The 18905-nt window shown below is 39.6% G+C and overlaps 2 protein-coding genes and 1 long non-coding RNA gene across 4 annotated transcripts in view; 1 reads left to right on the top strand and 2 right to left on the bottom strand.

Annotated features, from left to right (window-relative positions):
• Positions 1-9450: 9450 nt before the first annotated feature.
• RDH14 (retinol dehydrogenase 14) lies at positions 9451-14539 on the bottom strand. Of its 2 annotated transcripts, none has more exons than XM_082426442.1 (2): positions 14027-14539; positions 9451-10687 (listed from the first exon to the last, which is right to left on the bottom strand). In XM_082426442.1, the coding sequence occupies exons 1-2, from the start codon at positions 14408-14410 to the stop codon at positions 10070-10072; spliced, it is 1002 nt and encodes a 333-aa protein (XP_082282568.1). In that variant the 5' UTR covers positions 14411-14539; the 3' UTR covers positions 9451-10069. The 2 variants fall into 2 exon arrangements, with proteins under 2 accessions (XP_082282568.1, XP_082282567.1); XM_082426441.1 differs by having other exon boundaries at positions 14018-14538.
• A 119-nt stretch (positions 14540-14658) lies between these two features.
• The window catches only part of LOC309643624 (cytosolic 5'-nucleotidase 1B-like), a 37346-nt gene continuing 33099 nt past the window's right edge, over positions 14659-18905 (bottom strand). Inside the window, 1 exon segment of the mRNA XM_082426458.1 lies at positions 14659-17756. Within this exon segment, the coding sequence (XP_082282584.1) occupies positions 17424-17756 (333 nt within the window). The 3' untranslated portion in view covers positions 14659-17423.
• The window catches only part of LOC309643626, a 397818-nt gene continuing 396448 nt past the window's right edge, over positions 17536-18905 (top strand). Inside the window, exon 1 of the long non-coding RNA XR_014253908.1 lies at positions 17536-17663. This is a non-coding gene — a long non-coding RNA (uncharacterized lncRNA). The remainder of the gene's footprint in view (positions 17664-18905) is intronic.

Here is an 18905-nt window from a genome sequence, read left to right as displayed (position 1 = left end):
TGGGTTATTTAACCACCCTGATAAATAATTTACACTTGGGGATATTATGCAGAAACCTTTTCAATTAACTGGTGTTGACAGAGAAACTAAATATAGTAGTCAATGAAAAAATTTTTTTCAACACATTCTTGACCTAACAGGCAAAAAAAAATCTTATTTCAAATATTATCTCCTCTAGAAAATGAATATACTAAAGGGAAAATTGTGAATAATAATTATAAATATGAGAATTAAATATCTACTTTTTTTTATTTTAGAGAAGATTTTAACTTTTTCTGTGTACATTATTTTAGTTCACTAAAAGAAGTGTACACTGGTACAATGGAAGGAGTCAGAGGCTCTAAAATCTGAAAAATTTTGGTTCAAATGATGAGCTCATCAGGCTTCAGGCAAGTCACTAGGCTTAGGAATAGAAATACCCTGCAGTGTTGTTACAAGGATCAGAGATAATACACGTAAAATATCTCACAAAAATAGTAGTTATTATTATTCTAGAAAGAACTTTCTCCTAATTTGTCCTATTAATTTATGACCCATGGTCTTAGGAATTTGCAAAAATGTGGCATTCTTTAAAAAAAAAAATAAGCCCTTTAATTTTTTTATACATATATACTTATTTGAAAATTGATTATGGGGCAGAGTAAATACATACTGGTTATGGCAGAATTAATTGTGTTTTCTCTGGAAGATCATATCTAATCAACTGAAGGCAGATTGTTTACTAGAATACACAGGACTGCAGAAAAAACTGGAAGGCAGTAGTCAATAATTTAAACTCTATAGAACCTTCCAGGGGAAGTTGTGGCAAGATTAATTCTTTTTCATCTGTGAGCCTTCTTTGTTGATATTCTAGCTTCTCTCCTATTAATTCCAAATTACCACTGACTACAGTTGTCAAAAATGATGACACACTTACTCAGGGCTTTCATGCTTATCATTCCGTGTTTTGCATAAGAGTATGTAGGAAAATCCAGCGTTACTTTCACAAGCCAGAAGGGCCTTCTTTTCCCTGTCAAGGTTGAAGTCATTCTCTAAGGTGTAGGAAGAGACCATCCTCCAGGCCGGTTAAGTCAGCTCCATCTACCCTGGCTATCAATAGTGTGGTAGACTGCTTAGTTTTTAGGTCATTAATTAACTAATTAAATAATCAACCTAATATCTTGTGAATAATAGATATAATACAGCCCTGTACCAGATGTTAGCAGGAAGTGGGAATGTTCAAACATGTCCCTGCCTTCAATGCAGTATAGTCTGGTTCTTGAAAACTCACATCTAGCCTTTGAATCCCCTCTCACCTTTACTTCTCTGATTTGATTTGCAGCAGATAAATAGAAATAAATATTCCTAGGGTAGCCAGGGTTTCAGTTATGAATGTCTTTTTAATCAGTTCACACTATCCCAAACACTTATGCAGGATTATCCATTACAAGTCATTCTACAATCTTAATCAAATTGCCTGCTAAAGGAAGCCCAGTATTTATTACTTTTTTCTTAAATGGAAAACAGCTGTGATAAATTAATCCGTTCACCTGAAATCTCCTATTAGGAATGATTCTCAGATATTCTCTTAACTGACAGTCTTTCCAACTATGAATAATATATTCCTCTACCCCCATCTGTGTCTTTGAATGTGGCTAATTCACTTGGTCCCTTTTCTACCTCTCTGTGAGGTACACTAGAGGCAAAAGTGTCTCCTGAGCCTGACTGGCAATATTTAGATGATAAACAGATATTTAAAAAAGGAAAAAAAAAATGTCACTCGGAAGGCAGCATGGTCAGCAACAACAGAACACATGCTTACAAGGCCCACATTAAGATCCACGTCGGGCTTCCCTGGTGGCGCAGTGGTTGAGAATCTGCCTGCCAATGCAGGGGACACGGTTTCGAGCCCTGGTCTGGGAAGATCCCACGTGCCGCGGAGCAACTGGGCCCGTGAGCCACAACTACTGAGCCTGCGCGTCTGGAGCCTGTGCTCCGCAACAAGAGAGGCCGCGATAGTGAGAGGCCCGCGCACCGCAATGAAGAGTGGCCCCCGCTCTCCACAACTAGAGAGGGCCCGCGCACAGAAACGAAGACCCAACACAGCCAAAAATAAATAAATTAATTAATTTAAAAAAAAAAAAAATTAAAAAAAAAAAAAAGATCCACGTCCATCCAGAGCATAAATCTTCTGCTTATGCAGGTACCACTGCTAACGTCACCAAATATTCAGCCTCAGAATTAACTTCCCCTCCTCTGATTCTATAATAATAAATCAAGATTCTGATTATAATTTGGCTCCCCAAATGGATTTCCTCACTTGGGTACAAAATGCTACCCAAAGGAAAGAGATTTCCAGTTCCTTTGGTGGTTTTTCATTATCAACTGACATTTTGACAAATTCAAATATCTGAGGCTGCTAAGCTAAGGCCCAAACAAACATCGTACCATTGATTTCACCAAAGGCATGCCATGTTGGCTGCCTCTCTTTCATCAGCCCCGTCCCTTTCAAGCTGTAATATTCAATTTCTTCATGTCTTCTATACATGCCTTCACGTGCTCATTTGCAAAGTGATTTTTATTTACAAATTTATGTTTCTTCTCTCTGGTCAGTAATCCTGTTGGTCTGTTTTCTTTATAGGAAACAAAATCCATCCCAGATACGGTATTTTAAGGAGAACAAGATAGATTATAGTAAACTAGGTGTCTACAAAATAATGGGAAGGGCTGGAAAAGTGGGATAGGTTATATTCACAGGAATGACTCCAGAAATACAACAGAACTGACCTGCAAGGGGAAGTGACTGCCTTTGCCGCGATCAGGAAGGTGGGAATCTGGAGGGTGCGATGGAAACACTGAGTTACAACACACAGCGCCACAGCTATGAGTCAGGGGTCAGGAAACGGGGATTAGGAGGCTACCACCATTGTAGCCTCCTCTCAACACCCACTAAGAAGTGGATGGACACAGAATTGTCAGGTCCACCCCAATTGCCTCTTGTTATCAAAAACCAAAAGAAAACCAAAAAAAAAGAAAAAAAAAAAAACCCCACCAAACTAAACAAAAAGAAACCACTCTGTACCCACAACCTTTCTTGCCAGCAGAAAATAGTCAGAAACACTAGGAAGAAGTCTTCCTTTTCAATTCCCTCTTCAAAATCTCACTCTAGGGCATCTACATGTTGGAAACCGGTTTTCATCCAGAACATAGGCAATGTAGATTTTTGTTTATTGTTTTTTTTTTTTTTTTTAATTTATTTATTTATTTTTGGCTGTGTTGGGTCTTCGTTTCTGTGCGAGGGCTTTCTCCAGTTGCGGCGAGCAGGGGTCACTCTTCATCGCGGTGCGCGGGCCTCTCACTGTCGCAGCCTCTCCTGTTGCAGAGCACAGGCTCCAGACGCGCAGGCTCAGTAATTGTGGCTCACGGGCCTAGTTGCTCCGCGGCATGTGGGATCTTCCCAGACCAGGGCTTGAACCCGTGTCCCCTGCACTGGCAGGCAGACTCTCAACCACTGCGCCACCAGGGAAGCCCTGTTTATTGTTTTAAAACTCTCCAGCCTATGCAAGGTAAAAAGGGTGCTCCAGATGTAGGTAGCAAAGAAAACTGAATGGCAATTGACCACATCCAAAATATTATTGGTTCTATTTGTCTTATGTTCCTACAAACTTAATATGTTATATTGAAGGTATCTTATCTTGCACACAGCCCACTACTCGTACATAATCTCTTGATGCTTGTGTATGCACTTGTGGGTATGATCAAAATTGTGCTCTGGAGTTAGCTGTAAGCTATACTTGGCATGATGTCCTGTGTGAGATCCTGTATAGTTTCATACCCATGGAGGCTACAACTAATGGTTAACTATGTAATGTGTGGGTATCATTGAATGTCCCCGCATCACACATAGTGTGGAAAACTAGAAAGGTAAATCCCCATTGAAAAGAACACTCTCATTTGACTTCTTGCATCCCACATTTACTTTAATGAGATACAGACCTCTCCCCCAAATCTGCTGTTCCTTTCCTTTCCACTTTGCCATAATTTTCTAATTTAAGTATAGTCACTTTTTTGCAACTTCAATTATTTTTTCAAAATATTCAAATATAGTTATCCTCTTTTCCAGTTCACAGGGAACTATAGAGTAAAAAATGTGGGCTCAGAGGAAAATGAAAAGTATACAGTGACTTTTGTAACACCCCCAGCTTCATTTATCTATAGGATGGCTCTTGATAGCTTTGTGTGAGCTTTTGAAAGTTCAGCCAAGCCAGCTGCATGATCAACACAGAGACAATAGCTCCCACACACGGGGCTGCATGGATTAAAGAACCTGATCCATCAGTAAATCTGCCAGATGGCAGTGGAAGAAAGCTTGTAACTCTCTCACTTTCATTTCAACAGCAGCAAACAATGTTCAGTGTTTAAAATAAACTCTTCCAGATGAGCTAAAGATAAACTCTGAGGTGGGTGGACTTGAGCTTGCTAGGCTGCAGCTCTGAAGTGTTTGATTACATTAACACAAAATCCCTGGGTAGAACCCACTTCTGTCAACAGAATGCTTAGACTCGAACACCTACTACATGAAGCCATTTCCTGTGCTTTCATGGGTTGGTGGCAGACACTTGCTTTGCTTTTTTCACAAACTAATAATGATTATACATTTCTCCCTGCTCAGCATTTCCTCAAACCATGTGTATAACTTCCAGATATACCTAAAATGCCAACACTGTGTGTAGGTCTGCACAGATAAAAATCTGTTGAGTATATTTACAATTGAAACTTCTATTTACTAACTCAACTTACAGCTCACATAGTAGCAAAAAAGATGCCATTAGGATTTAGAGCCATTCTGCTAATAACTGGATAACTATCCAGATCTATGAAGTATACAAAACAAACAAACAAATAAACAAATAAATAAATAAATAAATAAAGGTACAAGTATTTTAAGTTAGAATTTATAAAGGAAGTTTGAAAATAGACTTTAAGACCTGCAACTTAGGACAGATCAAGCTGTAATACATCATATGTAACATGGAAACTTCTAATGATAAAATGACATACTGAAAAATAACTCTGCTAAGTGTTCAAGAATTTATCTGTTTAACACGAGTAGGAGCTTTAAATGAGAGACTGAAGCAGAGTTGATGAAAATAAGTCTTAAGGTGAAAAAACATTCAGGACAAAATACATCAAATAATAAATATATTGGGACATTAAAAAAAATAAAACATATTCCCAAATTTAGATTAGAAGGCTTTGGGTGAGTGTGATTCACTACACAGATACATTTATTGCCAGTTCCTCCAAACTGAAACTTTTCTGATATGTCAGTGATAGCTCTACTTTATACAATAGAAGCCCTCTTATTGGAAATTGGTGGGTCACATGAAAAGTTGATTGAAGAAAGAAATTGTAAAGATGAATCATATGCACCACAACATTATTATTTGAACTTAAAACATATAACATGTCCATTCATTTCCCAACTTCTGATATAAAGCTAAGGACTTGTCTTTTTTGTTTTTCTGAGTCTTTAAAATGGGGTCAAAATTTAAAGCCACTTGTAAAGCACTTAATACAGACAACTTTTAGATTTTTATAATATTTATTTTTAGTATTTGACAGTTGTTTTGAAACGTTATTCAACAGTAAGTTTCTAGTGATTCACCTTCATTTAGCTTTTACAAAGCACTCAGCTTACTTTTCATAGAAATCCATTTTCTCTTTGTATTCATATTTCATTGGTTTGCATTATGATTAATAACTTCTAGTATGATTAATAACGAGCACAACTAACATACACATACAGGTTTGGTTTGGTTTCCTTTGTTGCCTCCCAAATCCTGCGAGCCTGGAATAATGCCTGGCACATACTGGGCATTCAATAAATATTTATTAAATGAGTAAATGAATGGTACGAAACTCACTCTTCCTAAGTATATAACAGAATAGGTGGGGGCAGAAGTGCCAGAGGTACGCTAGGGGGGAGCCTGCCAGCCTAGTGCATTCGCATGCTGTGGGCATCGGTCACCATGTTTTACAAACAGAATGGAGAATCAGTTATTGCAGCCGGTCTGTTAGATGATGGCTAGTAAGAGGGCTTCTACTGTACTTTGATTAAACATCTAGTGTGGCAAAAACTCTTCCTCATGTCTGTGCAAAACTGAGGGCTCCATTTAACTTTCCTCTAGGAGTAGACGCCCTTCCTCCATGGTAACCTGTAACTAATTTAACTCCCTATTATCCAGAGAAGGTTTGGGAAACATCTGAAGCTGTTTCTGTAGGGGCCAAGCTCCTGAAGAGTGATTAGTAACATGTCTTCTCTGCAGCGTTCCTTAGCACATTTGGAATCAATTAAATATTCAAATATAGGTTCTCTTAGATCTCTGGCCAGGCGCAGCAGGTTTGTGAGAGAGGAAGCTGAAGGCAGATAACTGCTATTCCTCACACCAGAATCTATAGCTGGAGAGAGATTTGAAGAATACACTCTTTACACTTCCTGGGTCCACAAGCAAATAGTCACAGGAGATTAGAAATGATTAGGAGAAACAACAGGAGACTTATTAATAGGAGTAACAGTGTACATGAGAACTGCACCTTACATGGTGTCTTAAAGACAAATGAGTGGGAACTTCCCTGGTGGTCCAGTGGTTAAGACTCTACCTTCCAATGCAGGGGTTGTGGGTTCGATCCCTGATTGGAGAACTAAGACCCCACATGCCTCGTGACCAAAAAGCCAAAACATAAAACAAGCAATATTATAACAAGTTCAATAAAGACTTTAAAAATGGTCCACATAAAAAAAAATCTAAAAAAAAAAGACAAATTATTGAATACATTGGGGTGTTGCATAGGAAAATAGTATGGCCTTTGTGATCCAAGAATTTTTTATATTTTTAACAGATTGTTAAAAAAGAATATGTAACAGAAAAACAATATGTGCATATGGCTTAATAACCTTAAGTATTTACAATCTAGCCTTTTTAAAAAAAGGTTCCTGACTCTTAGTTTAGAGGTTTTTTTCCCCATTATGTGTACTCACCTAATTACTATTACTAATAATAGTATAATGATAAGGTACATAGGGAAGAGGAAATGAACATGTGGCAGGTATTTGGTTAAACTCTTTACTCTGTTGGCCTCTTCACTGATCAATCCATTAAAGTTAGCATTCGTGTCTCAATGATAGAGCCAAGAAAACAGAAGCTCAGAGCGGTTAAATAACTTGCCAAGGTCACAGAGAGAATTAAGCAGTAGATTTGTTCATCAAACCCAATGTGGTGGTATATTTAAGCAGTGAGATCACTTTCCCAATGCTACTTAGAACCCCACTATATAAAATAGTTACTCTGAGTGAAGTTGAGGCAGAGGACCCAGAAATCTCACTCATTTTCAGAAAAACCTGCTTGAAATAGAAGTCAGTATTTCAAAAGATTAAGTCAGTAACCAACATGAAAATGGGTTTCCAACTCAACTGTTCTATTATCTGGCACATTACAGGCTTCTTTCTTAACAATATTTTGCTAAAGGCGAGAGTATCAAAGTAACAGAATTGTCTTTTTCTTATTTCCTTGCCCAGTGAAATAGAAGTCAGCAGAAAGGGGAAAGGAGAGAGAAGCAAAGGGTTTAAATAATCTTCAAAATCTAACTAGTTATACTACAGCGATTAGCCCTTGATTCCACCAAACACCGAGTGGGAAGGACATCTTCCAAATGGCAGCTCGTTTTACCTTAATAGGTAGTGTTTCCAGATGAGTTTCTAGTTTTCTAGTTTTACATCATGATAAATTAATATATCCTATTTTATTATGGTGCCACAAACAAGAACTCTGAAAGGCTCAACTCTTACAAAAGGCCCAAATCCCCTGAAAAGCATCAGGTATCAAAATGCATCCAGAAAAGATGGTATTAAATGAAAAAAAAAAAAAAAAGGCTCCTTTTTAATGAAGTCGAGGTGTAGGACAGATTTATTAGCTTCCATTTTTCCAGGTTGCATTCTGATGTATTTCCTGCCCATATTTCTAAATTCAGCAGGTCTCTTTGCAGGATTATTTTTTAAAGATAAGTTTCAAAGAATATGATGCAGCTATAATGACTACACCTGCAAAGACACACCTGTGATGATACAAACACTAAGTGTTTCTCATATTCACAACCCAATGCTCTAACAGAAAACAGACCTTCTATACCATCTGCCAAGATCCTGCCATTCTTAGAAAGAGCTGATACTGGTAACCAGATATTACAGTCTTAAAAATAATAACCAATCAAGGACTAGTCCTGACCAAAATGGCCATTAAATTCTGTGTAGTTCAGTCTATCCTTTACAGTCATAATTCCTTTTGCCAATATTATGAGATGGTTAAAACAAATAGTTAAAATTACTATTGATGCCTACAATATTCCTACTTACTCAATTATTTTTATGTATACCACCATTGACTTATTATTTACTCACACATTAGTCAGTATTTACTGTGTCAGGTACTATACCTGACTCTTGAGGAAGGAAAACTAGTTAAGAATATAATCTTTCCTTGGATAATTCCTATTGCAATTGTTTAGCTAGAGTTGTGAACAAATAATTAGTGCACTAAATTCCTAGTAAATCTGCCAAGATCAATGAAAAAAAAGTAGAGTGAGAATTGGATCCTCCTACAGATATTAAGGAAAGGAACACACTTGAAGGGAATGTTAAAGGCTAAGTAGTATTCCCAGTCAAAAAGAGAAGGATATTCCAGATTGAAAGAACAATATAAGGAAAGGCCCAGAGACAAGTGGGTGATTGGTCCATATGGAGGAGTGGGTTATACAATGAAAGGAGTAGAGATGTACTGTCTAAGACGTTAGTAACTAGGCCTATTTAAATTTAAATTGACCTTAAGTAATATTAGAAAATCAGTTCTCAGTCACATTTCAAGTACTCAATAAACACATGTGTCTAGAGTCTACCATATTGGACAGTGCAGACAGAATTATTTCCATCATTGCAGAAAGTTCTACTGGACAGCACTGAGTGTAAGAGTACAAGGTAAGCATGTGGCCAGTTCATGGGGAGTCTCAAAAGTATACTAAAATGTTTAAATGGAAATGGTTTATAAACTACTGAATTGCACAGAGTCCCTTCAGAAATAGCCTTGGAAGACTCCATCCTCACAGCATTGCCATGATCTATTATACCCATCCAGCTTCTACATTTGAATAAGATTTCTCTTGAAGGAAAACATTTTGCAGCTTAAAAAAGAAAGAAAAAAGGCTGGAAACCCAGTTATGGGCAACTGGAAACCACCACAAGTTTTTAAGCAGGGACATGACACTGTGACACAGATTTGGGTTTTAGAAATATTACTTCTTAAAGCAGTGTGCAAGATATGTGGGAAGAAAAGGCACTGGGCATACCAAGATGAGTAGAGGCTAATGAGATGATAAAGGACTAATTTCAGAGAAACTTCTAAAGGAATACACAATTAAGAATTTGCATCAGTAAATTTATTCCAAGTAAGAATTGTGCATTCACACCATGCATATTATTTCCCCACAACAGCCAGTATTGTCATTAAAACATTTAACACTTTAAACATACCATAAAACTCAAAGATATTTGAAAACTTCTCAAAGTATCTATTTCAAGTACCTGAATTCTTTAATATTTGTAATCCATGCTTGTTCAATTATAATTTTAAAATATACTATAACCATATCACTCATTATAATCATTGATATGCTTATTATATATATTTAAAACATCTTTTCTGAAATTTTATGTTCTCCAAAAAATAACATTTTAGTAACTTCAAAATATCTCTATGTACCTCTTAGCAGTACTATGATAAAACCAAAATTGCGTTTTCAAGTAGCAAGTGCCCAAGCCACACCATTCCCGATCAAAGATAGAGCTGACATCCAGGGAATTCCCTGGCGGTCCAGTGGTTAGGACTCCATGCTTCCACTGCTGGGAGCCCGGGTTAGATCTCTGGTTGGGGAACTAAGATCCCGCAAGCCACGTGGAGTAGCCAAAACAAAACAAAACAAAACAAAACGATAGAGCTGACATCCAGTCTTACAAACAGCTCTCTTCCATTCCTTGTTCCTACTTTAATATGCCAACCATTACTTCACTGACATCCCAGAGTTTTCCTGCAACAGATTCATCCATAGCTTTGGGCAATAGTTCTTCCTCTTTACAGTCCCCAAAGTACTTTCCTGACACACCTTCTACCTCAGGGGAAGAGGCTAAATAAATCGAAGTCTGGGCACCTTCTAGTGGAGTTTTGAAAAAAGCCCATGACACCAAATTGAAAAGTGGTTTGACTAACAGTGGGATGTGTATGTGCCTGCCAAGGTTGGTCCGCACCACGCCAGGGTGTAACACATTGACAGTGACGTTTGTGCCTTCTAAGCGGCGGGCTAGTTCTCTGGTAAAAAGGATGTTAGCCAGTTTGCTCCGACTATAACAGAAGCTTTTATTATAGTTTTGTTCACTGTTCAAATCTTCAAAGTTGATGTCTCCGTATTTATAAAGTTTGGAGGAAACTACCACAATCCTGCTGGGAGCTGAACTTTTAAGGAGTCCAAGGAGAAGATTGGTGAGTAGGAAGTGCCCCAGATGGTTCACTCCAAACTGCATCTCAAACCCATCTTCAGTCTTCATATACGGGCACTGGAAGATGCCTGCATTGTTGATCAAAACATCCAGTCTAGGCTCTTCCTTCAAATGGCAAAAAGAGAATGGCAGAGTTATGAACACAGGTCTTAAATGTGCCTAAAATAAAATTTTAAACAATTCCTGCAAACTACAAAAATTCTAAAAAACACCTCTATGAGTTTTCAACAATTGAGAGAAAAGAAGACGACAACAATGACTTGCATGCCTGACCTGGTGCTTTTCATGTTATCTCATCTACTCTCAACAACTCTATAAGCAAACTGAAGCACCAGAGTTAGGTGATTTGTCCAGAATCACAGGGCTCCTAAGTGGCAAACAAAAACCTGAAGTTGAAATCTGACACCAATGGCCCTATTCTTAATTAGTAAGCTAGACTGCTTTTCTAATTGGGATTTTCAAACCATAGCTAGACAGTCAATGTGAGCTAGAGAGTGGAACTACAGCAGAAGACAGGTCAGCATTGTTTATTCCCAGAGCTACTAGTATCAACACCAGGGGCAAGTTAGGATTGTTTTATTCTGTAATTTTCTAAGAATAAATGTCACCATGGGAATGGAGCAACTCCAAGTTGTTTCCTTAAAAATGGGATAAGCAATAGAGAGGGTGAGGGATGCAAATTAAGACTGGAGAGAACATCATGAATAAATCAAAGAAACATTAAGAAAAATATTAAACAGGTAGTATAAACATATCAAAAACAAAACCATGAATCATACATACTAAGTCTCACAATAATCAGCAAAGGAGACTTAACAGAGGAGGTCTGCCCAGCAAACACCTTTAACCTCTATTACGACTCTAGAATTCACAGTTCTTTTTTCCCTATATGAAATCTACCTCTTTCAAGCTTCGAGGAGCCCCCAGCTTAGAGATCTATACAGTCAGAATTTTCGCACTTTGACCATATCCTCCTGCATCTTCCCAGATTAAAGTCCTAAAATTTAGACTGTCCTCAAAGGGAAGTCTTTTCATTCTTTACTTCATGTAAGTTGGCTTTCCCTTGTCCCTTTCTGGCTCCTCTGTCTCTTTTGATGGGCAGAGAAAAAGAAATGTACAACGTGTTCCAGGTGTAAAGACACAGTGATGACCCACAATTAAATAAATCTGAGGTCAAATTTCAAATATCACTGGCCCTTTTGCCAAATGTAGGTGAAAAGAAAAATGTGTTAAATTTCACAACTGTTATCAAAGCCTACCTGTCAGTGGATTAACTATTTCTCATTCTGTCTGTCTCAGCACCTTTTGCTTTTCCAATAGTCAACTTCAAAAAGAAGGCAAAAGTTCACCCGTGGGGGAAAGAAAGGAGTGTTCTTTTCAGTAATCCTTTGGAAGAGTTTCCTGTATTAATCATTTCTGAGCCATCATTCTTTGTTGGGCTTGTGTTATTTTAAGACTGTATCATTTACTGTTTTTTAAATTCTAGAAGATAAATGACATAAATACCAAGAATACCAACCTGTGGGAAATTTACACTTCCTTTTTTTTTTTTTTTTAAATTCTGGTTATAGTCACTGAACTACTGAACTTCAGAGCCAGGAAGGAACTTAATACATACTTAGAAGCAAGGACAACTTAGTTATCTCTTTATCTCCTTAACTTTTAATTGGTTCTGTCAAGTGGCCAAAGTAGTGAGAAACCATAGGTATCAAGGAATAAGTATACCCAGCCCCATCTACATTTTTAATGAATAGGAAGATCCACTTTTGATTCTCCCAACACCTCTTGTACACTATTACTTCTTATTTCTAAACCTGATAATGAAATACTGGTCATAAAGGCAAAGCAAACCAAAACTCTCTGGATCTGCAATAGCTCCCCAACTGTGCATCGAGTTGTCCTAGAGAGTCATAAGGAAACTCTCAGGGTGATTTGGAGTATTTTAAATTTTCAAGGGAAACAAAATGATACTCTGCTCAACATCTCGAAAACTACCAAGCTCCAAGTGGTTTACATCTTCAACATTTTATTGTGCTATATTCCTTTTGATGATGTCCTACCTTTGCAAAGCTGAGTGTTTAGTAGTTGCTGCAATAAAGTGCAAGTACAATGTTAAAAATCAACATAGAACAGAAATGAGGGTGGCAATGTTCAGTCTGATTCCAAGTTTGACAAGCTGGTCCAGTGAACAACAGATGCACATTTCCCATTAGTATACTTATGGTTATAATAATTATGGTTATTGAAAAATGAAATAAAAATATTTTTTTCTTTCATCTATGCTGTGTATTTTTTTTTTCAAACAGCTACTAAGTTGTTACATAAATACTTATTAAGTTGTTTGGATCTAATTACTTAATGAGTAAGCTGTTAGATATTTGTTTTGGCCTAAGGGCATCATGAAAAAATTAGAAAGTTTGGGAACTTCTGCTCTAGACTCAGGAAACTCCTTTTCATATAGGCTCCTTTTCTATGCCAGCTAATTTTAAACATCACTCTTCTGAATGCCCTCTTGCAAGTCACCTCTGCAGGGAACCCTTCTACCTCAATTTCAGCAGAGGACATCCATTTCAGTGTAATATCTACTATCTAAACAAAGAAATCCTCTACCTCACTGCAGGCAGCAGAAGTACTGTATAGGGGTTAAAAGCAAGGGCTCTAGAGACAGATCGTGGGCAAATTACTTAGCCTACCTATGCCTTAGTGGCCTTACGTTGTAAAATGGGGATAACAGTGCCTACCTCACAGGGTTACTGTGAAGACTGGATGACAAGAGCAGTCAAAGTCACTTTAATTTCATTAAAAATTAAAAAAAATATATCTGAAATGCTTGGAACAGCTCCCGGCACACAGGAAACTTTCAATAAGTGCTAGGTATTATATGATTTTTATTTCTGTCCCCATTTAGAGCACATGACCACTAGCATTCCAAGCTCCAGTCTATTTGGAAGTTAGGCCAGAGTATGGTTAAGGATACTGCTCATGAGTTCACTGGTGGCAGAAAGCTAAACTTCCTACCCTAGCAGAGGGGGAAAAATTGCTCCAAGGTCCTTGTCTAGCAACTTCCCCTATGTGCTCTCAGGCTCTTAGAGAGATGGCTTGGTGCACATTCACTTTGGACACAGGAAAAACAATCCAGGAACCTGGCGGATCTCCTCCTGAGCTGTTCTCACACGGCAAGAGGAAATGTTCAGAAACTCGCTTATTTTCCTCTTGGGCCCATTTTCTTTCTCAACATTCTTGGAAGACAGAAGACTGCCCTACCAATTTTTCCAGCCTTCAATTCCCAAGCCGCCCGAATCATTCCCAAGGTCACACCCCCTCGACTGTGGGCGGTTCCCTCCCTGGCTCAGCCCCCGACCCTCCAGGCCCCGCCTCGCCCGCCGAAGCCCCTAGCCAGTCCCCGATCTCCGGCAGGTTCCCAGAGCCCCACACCTGGAGCACCTCCTGACAGAAGGAGCGCACGGAGCGCAGCGAGGCGAGGTCCAACTCCTTGACGACAAGCTCGCCGGCCCCGCCGGAGTCAGGCCCCAATTCGGGGCCCCCAGCCTGGCAGATCTCGCTGCGGAGCTGACCCGCCGCCTCCTCGGCGCGCGTGCGGTCCCGGCAGCCCATGATCACTCGCGCCCCCAAGCGCAGCAGCTCGGCGGCTGTGGCGCGGCCCAGGCCGCTGTTCGCACCCGTTATCAGCACTGTCTTCCCGTGCATGAGGCCGGAGTCCCCGCCTCGGTGCAGCCGCTGGACGCTGGGCCCCACGAAACGCCGGGCCGCCAGCCACAGGGCCCCACCCAGTGCGGCCAGTAACGCCGCCACGGTAGCCACTGCCATGGCCGCCCGGGCCCAGGGCCCACCTGCCCCTGCGCGGGACTTCCGGGGTCGCCGGGCGCCGGGTCTGAGCGCGCCACCTGTACGCAAAGAACGCTGGGGCGCGGCCTGTCGTCCCCTGACGGCGGCGTGGGGCATGCTGGGGCTTGTAGTCCCCCTTCCGAGGGCACCTGATTGGTTATTAGAGGACAGCGCTCTGCGTGGCTCCTCGGCGGAGCCGGCTCCCAGCCTGAGAGAGAGAAGGGTGAGCACGGCCCCGGGTTTTCAGGCTCCTGAGGTCCCTACCCATGGAAACCCCAGAGCGGTGGTGGCCTTCCCCGTGGAAATGCCTAATGACTACTTTGAATTTACAAGTCTCTTTATAGGCTGCTTTACAAATCCCACACTTCGGGGCTGGCTTAGTGTGTTTTCCGTTAAGGGCGCCTGGGACTTGTTAACCCTCAGTTCAGTTTACCTTCATCCTCTGGACAATGGTTCCTGCCGAACTGAAGTCTGAGGAGAGGCTCTTTTTTCCCACAGCTGACGCTAAGAACTTAGCAACATGAATCAGTTAGAAATAGAGTGGGCCAGTGGTTCTCAGACTTTAGCGTCGCATTGGAATCAGCTGCAGGACCTGTAAAAACAGAAATTTCAGGGCCCAGTTTCAAGTTCATTAGAGTCCAAAATGTAACCTGAGAATGTGCATTTCTAACAAGTTCCCAGGTGATTCTGATGCAGGTGATCTGGGGACCCCGGTTTGAGAATGTTAGACCATTGTGGCCTTGACCCATATATAAAAAGGCATTCTCAAACGGTCTTATTTGACAGTGGTAGAGATACACTGGGAAAAGCGTGCACTTACTGTACACATAGACTTCTGAGCAGGCTCATTCACAAGTGTCTTCCCCATTCCCTCCCGGAGAATATTAAATGTAACAAGGAAGGGAAAGTGCTTTTTACACTGTAAAATGCTTCAGAAATGTCAGGGGTTATTGCCACAGGGATCCATCTTCAAGCTGCAAACTTCAAACTTTAGACCAAGCTACTCTTAAGTCGTCATACGTTCATCTACTCACCCATCCAATATATGCCAGGCCCTGTGCCCTGTGAGAGTCACGAAGAAATAGGGCACCATTTCTGCCCTCAGGGTGCTTACTGTCTGGTCCAGAGACCTCTCCTGCCCCAGCCCCCATTCTAGAATCTTCAGGACAAGAGAAGAGACACACAACTTCTGTAGTTTGAAATAAACTCCCTAGATGATTTTGATAAACTCTCCTCCACTCCCTTGTATTTGGGAAGGATATAACATGCAACAAAAAGGCATAGTACAAAGAGCCAAGGGGTAGAATGCCAGAAGAAGGTTTCTTATGAGTGCTGAGAATGGAGCTCAGAGGTGGGACGAGCACTGTCCCTGAGGATTAGGCAAGGCACCAGGAACAGAAATCATGAGGGGGTGGGCCTTTATGCCATCCTATCTGTAACTTGAAGCTGCCTCTCACACTCACTGAGCCGGGAGCACGTTTCCTCTCTCTTCCTTTCTATCTGTGCACATCTTTCCTGTCCTGCAAAGCCCACCTCCGTTCCCTACATTTCCTGACCACTTCCAGCCCATACAGATTTCTGCTTCAGCCTTGTGTGTGACCCTCACTTGGCACTGAGGACAAACAGCCCTCTCGTGTTGGCTATTTGAGCTTGCACATTTGACTTCTTCTAAGGGATTGTTAAAGGATGGGATTATGTCTGAGTCTCTCATGTGGCCTTTATCTTGGGGAATGCGTAGAAAACAGTAGGTACTCAGTAAGTGTCATGACTGATATATTTTGGACTGCCTTACATCAAATTAGGAAGCAGATCAAAAGATGTGTGTCAGCAGTGGTATGCTTTAACTAGAACTGGGGTGGAATATGTATATGTGGGTGGGGTAGAGATGGAGATGAGGCTAGAAGGAGCAAGAGAGGGTGTGAGGAAGAGAAGATAGACAGCATATAGCTTTTGAAGTGAGATCTAAATTTGAATCTTAGTCCTACCATTTATTACCTGCACATCCTTGGACAAGCTACTTAATCTTTTTGAATTTTAGGTTCTTCATTGATTAAAAAAAAGGAAGGTAATAATATTGATATTATGTCACGAAAGTTTGGTTTGATGAGAAAATGAGGTAACATCTGAAAATAACCAGCTTGTTGTTCCTAATGTGGTAGATTATGGTTAATAACCAATCAATGTTTTTTTTGAAAACAAAACAAAAATCACAACAGAATGATAACAATGAAGGCTAGGATACTACACTTAATTCATGTCACATTTTGAAGTGGTAGCCAAGGCTTTTTTTCCCCATATAAACATTGGACCTACCTGCTGGGCCCAAAGCCAGAGACTTCAAATATGAAGCCTTGTAGTCCAGAGGCAATGAACCCAGGAAATAAGCTTCAAAGAACCCTTCCAGGAGGTTCTGTCTGGAGCTCATCTTAGATGAAAGTAACCTGTACGAATAACTGCTTTATTTCTGAATAAGCAATGTCAAAATTGGTATACTCATGCAGGTAGAGTGGTATTTTCATTTTTGCATTGATTAAAAGGCTGTTCACAGAGGCAACAGACTAAAAAGCTCCAGTTTTCAAGAGTGTACTTAACCCTTCTCTTTTCACTTGTGAAGAAGACCCACTATTCTATAATGATGATGGGTAATGATTCATTCTAGCTACCAACATCCATAAATGAGCAATGCTTTGTACAACTAAGTAGGCTTCTGACAAAGTCCTTTAAGCATTCAAGGATTCAAGTTCTAAACTTATTCTAAAGAGTCATCATTATGACTTACACACAGAGGTAGTTGCAATGTCATCAACAGCATTGACAGCTCCAAGAGAAGTAGCTTGAAGGTAACTTGAGAGTTCAAAATGTTTTTAAAAACTCAAGAGAAAACCTTTCCAAATGAACAAAGTTCTGAGGTCTAATCTACTCTAATTGCCCTAGAGATCCACAAGATGTGGCTTCTGTAATACCAGACTCACTGCTTTATTTCCCCTTCCCATCCCTAATTGTTCTCTTTTTGATTAATTCCATAAGGTACATGAGCTGTGATGGTGCCAAATTTCTGTGCCCCTTCAATGTGGAACATGTGGTCATCAAAGAAGATGTGGGGCCTTATCTTCACCAAGATGGGACCTTTGGGGGCTCCAGCAAGGAAAAGAGCTTCGTCTATCTCTAGACCCCAGCGGCGAAGGGTTTTCAGCACGCGGGCGCCTGAACTGGCTGCACTCCTAGCTGTAACCAGGTAGGTCCTGATAGGGCAACATAACCGTTCGTCTTTGGCATAAAACTTCTTTTGCAGTCTGCCTAAATCTTCCAGAAAGCCTTTCAAGGGACCCTGTAAAAGGAACATATGTCACAGCTGTCATCCAGTGAGCCAAAGGAAGTGAACGCTAAAAAAGCAGATGTTTATAAGAACTTACAATACTGCATGAAACATGCAGTATAGACCAGTGATACAATGCTGAAACTCCTTGCATTTATGTGACTATATTTCCTTGTATGGAACCATCCTTGCATTCCTAGAGTAAAACATAGGATGGCCATATAATTTATCATCTAAACACAGATATTTTAAGAGTGAAAGAAGCTTCCATAAAAAGTTGAACCAGGGCAACAGACGTAAACTATCCATGGCAAATGGGATACTCTGAAAGCTCAGTTAATCAGCAAAAGCACTACTCTTTTGATGTACTTTTTGTGAATTGCACATTTTAACATTATAAAGTGTACTTTTTTATCTTGTTCAATTCCTTCTTGGCTTGAATCCAGTCTTCTCTATATTTACAATTACTTTATATATCTTCACACTTTTATCTTCAACCTTTCTGAACACTTACTTTTAGCTGTACCTCTAGTATAGAACATAGAATTGGATTTTGCTAAGTGATACAATCTGAAAGTCTTAATTTTTAACACAAAAGCTGAGTTTTAGGCCATTTCTATTTATCGATATCACAAATATATGTGATAATGGTTCTGTATTACAATTTGTATTTCATTTTTCGTGTTTAAAGATTTCAAAAGATTGTTCACTGAGTGTCTTTTTTATTTGAACATGTGTGTATGTGTGTTTCTTCTAACATTTAGGAAGGTTTGTATTATTTCCTTCTATTGGTTACCTTTATAACTTTTTATAGTACCCTCAGTCCTCTACTTTTTTAAATCCAGGATCTATTATTTTTTATAATGAAAAATAATGAAATTAGGGTACTTTTTCACCTCTCTCTTATCCTCTATTTTTTCTTCAATCATTTGATTTTAACTGTTTCATCTTTCTCAGTGTTTGCATTTGAATTATTAAAGATTCTTACATTTCTATCTCTCAGCTTTACATTTTATCTTTTGATCAGCTATTGTAACTGAAGATATCAGTATACCTACTCTTCCTTATAACTTTTTCTTCCATATTTTTCCAGTTTTTAATAGTTAAATAATTTCTACATTGTTAGGGCATATAATATGTGCGTTCTTTTCTGTCACTCTA

Source organism: Balaenoptera physalus, assembly GCF_965194825.1.
Source record: "Balaenoptera physalus genome assembly, chromosome: 15".
NCBI classification, from domain to species: Eukaryota; Metazoa; Chordata; class Mammalia; order Artiodactyla; family Balaenopteridae; genus Balaenoptera; species Balaenoptera physalus.
The sequence above is the reverse complement of the archived record's forward strand: the minus strand, read 5'-3'. Positions and strand labels throughout refer to the sequence as shown.

What these genes read in the sequence shown, in the direction of transcription:
- RDH14 (XM_082426441.1), bottom strand. Translation starts at nt 14,410, where the DNA reads ATGGCAGTGGCTACCGTGGCGGCGTTACTGGCCGCACTGGGTGGGGCC. An exon ending in TCTGTCAGGAGGTGCTCCAG is followed by an intron (nt 10,688 to 14,017) that starts GTGTGGGGCTCT and finishes TGCCATTTGAAG; the next exon opens with GAAGAGCCTAGACTGGATGT.